This window comes from Penaeus chinensis, unplaced genomic scaffold, assembly GCF_019202785.1.
Source record: "Penaeus chinensis breed Huanghai No. 1 unplaced genomic scaffold, ASM1920278v2 CTG_4579, whole genome shotgun sequence".
Lineage (NCBI taxonomy): Eukaryota > Metazoa > Arthropoda > Malacostraca > Decapoda > Penaeidae > Penaeus > Penaeus chinensis.
The window spans coordinates 949-11,417 of NW_025918253.1; the positions used below are offsets into that span (position 1 = coordinate 949).

Sequence of the window (10,469 nt, forward strand, 5' to 3'; positions counted from 1 at the left end):
TGTGTGTCTGCCTGGCTTTTTCTCCCTTCCTCTGGGTGTGTGTCTGGCTTTTTCTTCCTTCCTCTGGGTGTGTGTCTGGCTTTTTCTTCCTTCCTCTGTGTGTCTGCCTGGCTTTTTCTCCCTTCCTCTGGGTGTGTGTCTGCCTTTTTCTTCCTTCCTCTGGGTGTATGTCTGCCTTTTTCTTCCTTCCTCTGGGTGTGTGTCTGGCTTTTTCTCCCTTCCTCTGGGTGTCTGTCTGTAGCAGCGGTAGCGATCTCGTCTAGCAATCTTGCTGACCAGCGTTCAAATCCCTCGCCCCTGTGTGTCTGCATGCACTTAAGCAACAACGCACACGTGTATAAACACCCTAGGGAAAATACTTTATTCATGTGGGTACACGCTTTTCAAATATTACTGGCCCAATGCACTTTAGACCGCCATTTATCACAATCACATATATCTACTTTAGTCTTTATTTCTTCTCCTCAGCATGGACGGCCTGTTGTATATCCGCATGTGTAAAACGCACACTGAGACAAATAGACTCGAACAAGGCAATAATACTGATACTAACAAATACAAAGGTAATGTTCAATTTCAATGACGTTTCTCGGCCTCACTCACTCAAGGAAAAGCATAAAGCATAAATCATAAAATTATGAAACAGAGTCAAATCGTTACTTCCCGTACAACAGCATACCAACATGTTACACCTGTTTCTTTCTTTCTTTCTTTCTTTGCTTCTGCGTCATGTTGGTTATCAGTCTAATAATAACTAAAGCTTAATGTAACCATACACATTTCTTCATCATCATCATTTACAATACCACCAATAATAACATATCATATCTTACAAGCTTAATAATAATAGTAATGATAACAATACCAGTAGAGATGCAAGAAAAATCAATATTTGTAATCGCAATACTGGGGACTCATGTTGATTTACTAATAGTAGTAGTAGTAGTAGTAGTAGTAGTAGTAGTAGTAGTAGTAGTAGTAGTAGTGCAAGAAGTACTAGTAGTGCAAGTAGCAGCAGTAGTAGTAGTAGTAGTAGTAGTAGTAGTAGTACATGTAGTAGATAAAGCAAGATAGATAGATGGGTATCAAATTGTATCCTCTTTATGAGTATTTGTAGGACCTAAAATAGGTCCAAGGTTTTTGGTTTGGTGGGGGTTGTTGGTTTTGACGGTAGATGTTGTCTGTCAAGACACTTAACCTCCGAAACCGTACAGGGTACGTCCCTGGCGCTTGAGAGCGTAGACGACGTCCATGGCGGTGACGGTCTTCCTCTTGGCGTGCTCGGTGTAGGTGACGGCGTCACGGATCACGTTCTCGAGGAACACCTTGAGGACACCACGGGTTTCTTCGTAGATGAGACCAGAGATACGCTTGACACCTCCACGGCGAGCAAGACGACGGATGGCAGGCTTGGTGATACCCTGGATGTTATCACGCAACACCTTGCGATGACGCTTGGCGCCACCCTTTCCGAGCCCCTTTCCGCCCTTGCCTCGTCCGGTCATGATGATAGTGGTATTCTTGCTGGGAGTTAGCCAGATGAATTTTCGGAAAAAAAAAGCAAAAGTTTAAAAGAAAAGACCCGTTACCGGGGGGAAAGAAGGCGGGAGAGGGGAAGGATAAAGGGGGGGATCGAAAAGATGATTTAGTAAGAGAGAAAAGAGTCGGGGCTTAACCCAACATGCGGGGTAAAAGTTGGGGGGCATAGCTGACCGGGAGGCAGAAAGGAGGACAAAGGCTGGAGAGGGAGGCCCCGCGCCATCTGTGCGCGCGTGGCCCTGGCATGGCGGGATTCGCCTTGCATGAGCGAACTCATGGGACGGCGAGTCCACATGCCCGGGCTGCGGCGCGCACTCGGCTAACGGGGAGGTTGGGAGCAGAGAGGGCGGCCTGCCAGGCGCCATCGGGGCCCCACCGTGCACGGACTTCTCGCCCATGGCAACGGTGGCGCCCTCGGCTAACCAGGAGACTGCGAGGGTGAAATACGAGTGAGATCGCTAATCAGAGGCTATCTCCCACGCCCGCGTCGAGCAGAGATTTCTCCCTGTCGGCGGCAGGACTTCCAGGGAGACGTGCTCTGGCGATCTCACCACGCTTGGATTGTCAACACTGGCCATGACATCTCCTCCCCCACTCGCGCGTTGCCACTCCTTATGGCAAAGGAGCCACGGTCATGGCAGGGTGCAGGCGGCAGATGTCACGTATCGGGAATCCGGAACCAGTGAGATGAAGGTAAGGATTAGGATGAGGGGCACTTGCGCTATGGGAGGATAATGAGATGTGGCGTGGGTGAGGTTGTGTGACACACGGAAGGAGGAAGGGGGAGAGGAAGGGAGTTAAAAACGGGATAGGGCTCTCTTAGGGAATATGTTTATTTGACAAAGTTAATAAAATCGTAATTTGAGTAAAACAACCACCCAAAACATTAAAAACTGAAAGAACACAAACGTTAAAACAAGAAACTAAAATAAAACGAAAGAACATTTAAAAAACAACGCAAACACGAACGTAAGAAAAATAAAAGCTTAAAAAAGTTTACGCGATAAATTCGGCGCTCGGCATCCGCGCTCGCGAGACCCGGCAACAATCGCGCCGAGACGTGATTGGCCGGGCCGCGGCGAGCGAGGGCGCCGAGTTTATAGTAAAAACCGCCGAAGCTCACGCAACTTTACTTAACATTATAAAGTTAAAAATATTAAAACGAACAAAACAAGAGAGGGAGGGAGGGTGAAAGGCAGGAAGGAAGTATGAGAAGGTTCACATAGGATAAGATGTTGCTGCCAAGCTCAAAAAACTGGCTCCTGTTCTTCGTCCCAGTCCAGCGCAAAGGAATCCCGGCCAAGGCCGCTCCTCCTTCCCCGGAGATAGACATTATTCCTGTCTATCCAGTCGGGCAGCCAAAGACGAAGTTTGTCGAGTTGTTTACAAACCCTCGCGCGCCACACAAGGTTCAGAGGGAGCACAGAAGCTCTCTCGTGGAGTTGTGATGACGACACAAACTCGTCCCAGCCCACACTGTAGACCCATCGGAGAGCTTTATTCTGAATGATCTGTAGCTTTCTTCTGTTTGTGTATGCTGCTAGTGTAAGTGTAAGTGGGGAGTATGTGAGAAGAGGGTGTATGATGGCTTTGAACAGGTGCAGCTTTGTGCGCGGGGCCGCACATCTAAATCGACGAAGCGACTGTAAGCCCTTTTTAGCCAATGCGGCTTTTTTCCAAATATGATAATGAAATCTTAGCATGTAATCGAACGTTACACCGAGCACGATGCAAGAGCGTGTTATTTGAAGAGGTGCTTGTAGTCTGTCGAAAGAGTTTAGGTGTATTGGATCGTAAGGAGGATTGTGTTTAGGGTCAATAAAGAGAACTTTTGTTTTTGTCGCATTAGTTTTGATAAGCCATTTGTGCTCCCATCTCGAGACGGTGTCAAGCTCGTCGTTAATTCGTCGGACAACACCAGCGAGCGAATTATGTCTGGCTAAGTGAGTACAGTCGTCGGCGTAAAGGAGCGTCAATGAATCGGGAAATGTGGGGTCAGGGAGGTCGTTTGTGTATAATATGTATAGTGTTGGGCTGATTATGCTGCCTTGAGGTACACCTGCGTGCATTTGGATGGTGTTGGAAATTTTTCCTTTAAATTTGAGTTTTAGTTTACGGTCATCCAAGAAGCTGCATAGCAGCTTCTTGGTGCACGAAGGGAAATTAAATTTAGTGCACAGTTTGTACTTCAAGCCAGCATGCCAGACCGTGTCGAAGGCTCGCTCCACGTCCTTGGTTACGAGAACCGTCTTTAGTCTTCTGTCTTTGTTGTTAAGACAGTAATTGGTCAGTATAGTCAGTGCGTCATTAGTCGATCGGTGAGAGCGGAAGCCGAATTGTTTTGAGGAGAGTAAGTCATGATCGTCGAGATACCGCCTTAGTCGGGAGTTAATTATTTTTTCAAAAATTTTGCCTAATGTCTCTAGTAAACTAATTGGGCGGTAATTCTTGGGGTCGGTTAGGTCTTTGTTTGGCTTAGGGATGAGGGCCACTAAAGCAGTTTTGAAAGGTGAGGGATAGTAGCCAGAGGCCAAGGAAGTGTTATAAAGGTACGTCATAGCTCGTAAAATGTTGTCAGGAAGGTGTATGAGTACGTCACGTCCGATCTGAGAGGAGCCCGGAGCCTTTCGAGGAAACCTCATTATTATTTGTTTTACCTCCTCCAGCAAGATGGGTGCACGGAGTTCGCATGTGTCGTCCAGATTATCCAGGTGGATAATCTGCTCTGGTTCTGTTTCTATCCTGTGGTCTTGGCTCCAGGTGTTGATGGATTGAAAATGTTCATTAAAGAGAGGGTGGGGTTCATGTGGATAGAAAACAGTTTGCCAGTGATCATGAAAAATTTTGATAACCTCCACGGGATCTGAAATTTGGTTGTTGTCCTTGAGGAGGTGAGTGAAGGGGGGGAAATTGCTACCTTTTAATCGCTTAATTGATTGCCAAAATTCCCGTGGAGTGCGAACTCTCATAGATTCTGTTTGTTTAATTAAATTATGCCAATGAGTTTTGTGGTCATTATCAAAACTATTTATGACATGGTTTCTGAGGATAGTGAGGTCCCACCGAACTCGATGCAAGTGGTTTAAATTTTGAAGAAAACGGTTCCTGTAGCAGGTCAGGAGACGCTTGGTTCTCTCGCTTGGATAGAATGAAGTTCTGATTTTAAAGCGCTCTCGCGGAATAGCGCGGCGCATTGCTGCTGATATCCATGCGAAGAGATGATGCCAATGCCTATCTATTTCGAGAATATTTTCTCTTTCAAGGTTAAAGTTAAAATTTTGACTGGCAAGATAAGATTTAAAGTCGTCCCAGTCTGCTTTTTTATACCTGAAGGATGTTGTTTCTTTGTTTTGTATAGGTGTGGTAGAAAGTTTTATGATGATGGGTATGTGGTCAGAACCGAAGTTCGGGCCGGGTTGTGTGTGTGTGTGGTAGGGGAGAGCCGCTCTGTTCCCGAAAACGAGATCAGGGCGGCCCTTCCCTCTCGATGTGAATGAAGTGTAGAAGTCGGGTCCGATGTAGTGCAGTCTTTTTGTTTCGAAAATAGACAAGAGCTGTCTGCCGTGTGCGTTGCTGTTTGTGTGGTTAAGTGATGTGTGTGCTGCGTTAACATCCCCGGCAAAGAAGACTGGGAGATTATTATAATTAAATATTTTATTGAAATCGTGAATGGGCAAGTTTGTTTGAGGTCTGATATAGGCAGTGGCAATCATTATGGGGCCCTGCTGGGTGAATAGCTTAATAGCCATGAAGTCTGGATGAATGAATGGAGGCGAGATGAATTCGAAATGAAAGGTGGATTTTACGAGAATGCAGGACCCTACACACCAGCCGTTTCGTGATTGTCTTGACGTGTAGCCGAAGTGTTTGATAGCATAGGAGTTAGTGATAGAGGTAGAGTTTAAAAGAACAACGTCAGGACTTTCCCGATCTAGGAAGTCGTAAAAGAGGCGTCTTACGTTATAAAACGATCTTACGTTCGCTTGGACGATTGTCAGCATGCCACTCAGAGTAGGTCGGGATGACGGTGACCTACTTTTCGTGGCGTTTGCTGCTCACGGAAACGCGGCCGAGGACGAGCCCCAGACTGGGTCTCTTCGGGGTCCGGGAGGGACTCCTGAGAGAGGGAGACATGGCATTCTCGGGAATCGGCGGACCAATTCCCGACGCTACCATGTCCCCCAAGGTTTCCCCTGACGGGGAGGACGGGAACTGCGTCCCCAGGGGGAACGGGCAGCGCGGCAGCCCCCTCTTCGACCTCAGGACCGAGGTCGATGCGAAGGCTATCGTCGCTGCTGCTGTCCCCAATTAAGGTGTCGTCATGACGACGACGAGGAGCGGAGGGCTCCGGGTTTTCCGTGAGCAGAGGGTCTTTTTTGTCTTTTTTCTGGTGAGTGTTTAGTGGTGAAGGAAGTTTGCGTTTGTGATCATTTGTGTTATTTGTAGTTTTTTCTTGTGCAGTTACTCTGGGTTTGCGTTGTGGTTGTGGTTGTGAAAGTACATGTGAGTGTGAGGTAGAGGGCTGTGGTGCTGTGGTGGGCGCCACTCTAGCCTCGGTGTTTGTGTTTGTTTGTGTGTGATACTCTGGTATGTATAGGTTTTCGTCTTCGAAGATCTCCTCAGGAATCACAATACTGGGGAAACCGTTTTTCTGTAGTAGTATTGGGAGTATGTTTGTGAATTTCTTGGCGTTGTATTTGGCAGCTATTAAAGCTACGTGTAGTATGGTTTGTATTTTGGGGTTGTTGTTTGGTATGAGGGTGTTGTTTGGGGGGAATTGAGGTGGAAGAGGCATTGTGTTTCCTGAGGGAATCGTGTTGGGGCGTTTTGTAGTGGGTGTGGATGTTTGTAAGGGTCGGAGTGTTGAGGCGTAGGTTGGGTTGTTGTTTTGTTTTTGTGCTTGTCTTTTTGTTTTGATGATTTCTTTGCGTTTGGGGCAAGACCCACTGACGGCGACATGCTGGCCCTCGCAATTGCAACATTTGGTGGTCTTGTTGCATGTGGCATAGAAATGACCGAGGTCACCACATCTGCTGCATCTCTGTTCGTGTGTGCATGTGTGTTTTGTGTGGTTGAAGCGGTAACATTTCAGGCACTGGTCAACCAGAATAAAGCTCTCTGGTTCCACATTATAGGTGGGGACGGATGTGTTGAACATCATTATCCCACGAGTTAGGAGCTTCTGTGCCTCTTCAGGCGCAGAGCAGCGGATTTTAACTATGCGTGACTCAGGGGGTTTGTAAATATCAAGGACAGTGACATCGTTTTTAGCCGCGACCTCCGCCTGGATAGACTCGCACGATCGTGGCAGGATTGTCTTGTCGATCTTTTTAGCCACGACCGTGCATTTGGCCTTAGTCTCAGGGGAAGGTAAGGGTTTAAAACCTTGTTCGAGGAGTTTCCTTTGGCCAGACGAGGAGAGAAAGGGGGTCAGTTGTTCAGGCTTAGCAACAACAACTTTGTAGCCATTGTGAACCTTGAAGCAGTGAGTTACAGCAACTTCTGTGAGGGAGAAGATTTTCTGGAGAGCCACCTCACAGGAGATAGGCTCCCCAGAATATGATAATTTGATTACGTGACCCATGACATAGCGCGAGGGTGATGATGATGGGTGAGGGAGGGAAGTCTAGCAGGGCTAATTGACAGGGCGATGAAAGGGCGGATTGCGGTATCAAAAAGGGAGACACACCGGGCAATAAGCAGTCTTTGTATGTTAGGGCCGGTCGGGGTTGAACCCTGCCGAACGGGAATTAACCCTTATGCGTTCGGCCGGCACCTCGCAGCAAAACTGCAAATTGCCACAGTGCTTCGTATTTTTAATTATAAGCACTCTGGCCTATAATTAAAAATACTAGCCTCAAAGCAAGTAGTGTGCAATAACACCCAAAGTTATCACACAAGGCCAAGGTCGTCTTTGCGTGGGGTGTCAAACAATCTCTCTACAAAGAAACCACGCAAAAACCTTGGGACCTAGAGGTCCTGAGAGCCCTTCTAATTTTCGGATCGGCCGAGATCTGGTAAGGCTACCGCCGCGCCCCGTCTGCGTAGCGGCGAGGCGGCCGACTCAGATGAGCGCTCATCTTAACTGACCGCTGTGCAAATACAAACTCGCCTAGGCCTTGTTATTGACAAAAGCTCACATGTAAAATACTTTCAATTGATTGGGCCTTAGTAGTTTGTCCCAAGCTTCAACTAGGAATTGAACATAACGTCACGGAGGCTGCATTACAGGACCTGACATGTGCCGTATCTCTGGCAATATTTACCCAGTAGAAATAGGCGGGGTTAAGCCAGACTCTCGCAGCCACACGCGACTCCGCTAGGGCTCGCTCGCTCTCCTATAAATTGACGTCTTGAGCGAGATCGCGTTTCATATCTGTATAGATACAAACTCGCACAATGGCACGTACCAAGCAGACTGCACGTAAGTCTACCGGAGGCAAGGCCCCCCGCAAGCAGTTGGCCACCAAGGCAGCACGTAAGTCTGCCCCTGCTACCGGAGGTGTCAAGAAGCCCCATCGTTACAGGCCCGGAACTGTAGCCCTTCGTGAGATCCGTCGTTACCAGAAGAGCACTGAGCTCCTGATCCGCAAGCTGCCCTTCCAGCGCCTGGTCCGTGAGATTGCCCAGGACTTCAAGACTGACCTCCGCTTCCAGTCCTCTGCTGTCATGGCTCTGCAGGAAGCCTCCGAGGCTTACCTGGTCGGCCTCTTTGAGGACACCAACCTCTGCGCTATCCACGCTAAGAGGGTCACAATCATGCCTAAGGATATCCAACTTGCTCGCCGTATCCGCGGAGAGCGCGCCTAAGGTTTTGATTGCATACCTGCAACACAAGATCATAATTCTCGGCCCTTTTCAGGGCCTAAAGATTGTCTCCAGAGAGATGAAATTAAGACAAGTGGTGTAAAAGTTGTCAATGTACACAAACTAATATTGATAAGCATATATACATACTAATTATATCAATCTTGATAGCATACATACATACAAATGTACACACACACACACACACACATACACATACACACATACATACATACACACACACATACATACATACATACAAACATACATATATGCATACACTATATATACATATATATATATGAGAGAGAGAGAGAGTGTGTTATGCATGCATGTATGTATGTATGTATGTATTCGTTATGTATGCATACACACACACACTAAATGCTAATATATATATATATATACCTATATATACATATATTTATATATATGTCATATGTATATATATACATATATATATATATATATATATATATATATATATATATGTATGTATATTTATGTATATATATAAATATATATATATATATAAATAGAGAGAGAGATTTATGTATATATATAAATATATATCTATATATTTATATATATATAAATAGAGAGAGAGAGAAATATTTATGTATATATATAGGATAGATAACTATATACATATATATAGAGAGAGAGAGAGAAAGAGAGAGTGTATGTATGTATGTATAAATTAGTTATGTATGCACATATGTTTATGTATGTAAATATAGTTAGGTATGTATATATACGTATACGTATATGTATATGTATATGTATATGCATATGTATATGTATGTATATGTATGTATGTATGTATGTATGTATGTATATATATACATATACACAGAGAGATTTAAGTATAAATATATATAGATATATAGTGGGATATATATATATATATATATATATATACATATACATATATATACATATATATGTGTGTGTGTGTGTGTATACACACATATGAGTGTATGTATGTATGTATGTATGTATGTATGTATGTATGTATGTATGTATGTATGTATGTATGTATGTATGTATGTATGTGTGGATGTGTATGTGTGTATGTATGTATGTGTGTATACATGCATACATATATATATATATATATATATATATATTAGTTATGTATGCATATATAGTTAGGTATGTGTATATATATACACACAACTATATAAATATGTATATATATGTATATGTATATATGTATATATATAGTTATATATATATATATATATATATATATATATATATATATATAATTCTGTATGTATAAATATAAATAGTTATGTATGTGTATATATATAGAAATCTGTATATATGTGTATATACAGAAATCTGTATATATATGTTTAGTATATAGAATATATATAATGTATATATAGAATATATAGAATATATATAATGTATATATAGAATATATATAATATATATAATGTATATATAGAATATATAGAATATATATGTATATCTACAGATTTCTATATATACAGATATATAATGTGTAGGTGTATGTTGCAATCAAGACACTCAATAACGCAACACATTATTTGAATACTCACTTTGAGTGACAGAGGCTACGATCCACTTTCCTCCCAAGGTCTATGTGCTAATAGATTAATAAATATACCACATATGATCAAACCTACCTTACCTCTACAAGTTAGGTGTTATGTTATGTTCTCTGTAGTTTGTAGGTTCTAGTGACCGCTCCTGATTTGGCCATTCCTTGAATAATAATAATAATAATAATAATAATAATAATAATAGGCGTGAAATGTCTGTTAATTAATTAATGATGATGATAATACTAATATCAATCACAATGAAATCATACAAGGCACTTTCCAACATTCTACGCAAAAAGCTAAACAGCCGAGATACACAGATAGGTAGGGCTAATGAATAACAAACCGACTCACTGTTTGTCTACTTGGTAATTAATTATGCACTTGTAGAGCTATCTATCTGTGTGTAAGGACAATAAATGATCTTATAGTAGTAATTCTGATAATAGAAACAGTAGTAGAAGTAGTAGTAGTAATAATAACAATAAGAGTAGGAGGCAGGGAACATGTTACTAACTAACTGGGTTACCAAAGTCATTGTATATC

The 10,469-nt window shown here is 43.3% G+C and overlaps 2 protein-coding genes across 2 annotated transcripts; one reads left to right on the plus strand and one right to left on the minus strand.

Moving 5' to 3' along the window:
* Positions 1 to 1,093: 1,093 nt before the first annotated feature.
* On the minus strand, positions 1,094 to 1,524 carry LOC125024768 (histone H4). The gene has a single exon (XM_047612516.1). The coding sequence runs from the start codon at positions 1,503 to 1,505 to the stop codon at positions 1,194 to 1,196; it is 312 nt and encodes a 103-aa protein (XP_047468472.1). The 5' UTR covers positions 1,506 to 1,524; the 3' UTR covers positions 1,094 to 1,193.
* A 6,378-nt stretch (positions 1,525 to 7,902) lies between these two features.
* On the plus strand, positions 7,903 to 8,385 carry LOC125024769 (histone H3). The gene has a single exon (XM_047612517.1). It carries the CDS (start codon positions 7,939 to 7,941, stop codon positions 8,347 to 8,349), a length of 411 nt encoding a protein of 136 aa, XP_047468473.1. The 5' UTR covers positions 7,903 to 7,938; the 3' UTR covers positions 8,350 to 8,385.
* The last annotated feature ends 2,084 nt before the right edge of the window (positions 8,386 to 10,469 follow it).

Bases quoted from the DNA above. Each gene is read 5' to 3' on its own strand.
- LOC125024768 (XM_047612516.1), bottom strand. From the start codon at position 1,505: ATGACCGGACGAGGCAAGGGCGGAAAGGGGCTCGGAAAGGGTGGCGCC.
- LOC125024769 (XM_047612517.1), top strand. From the start codon at position 7,939: ATGGCACGTACCAAGCAGACTGCACGTAAGTCTACCGGAGGCAAGGCC.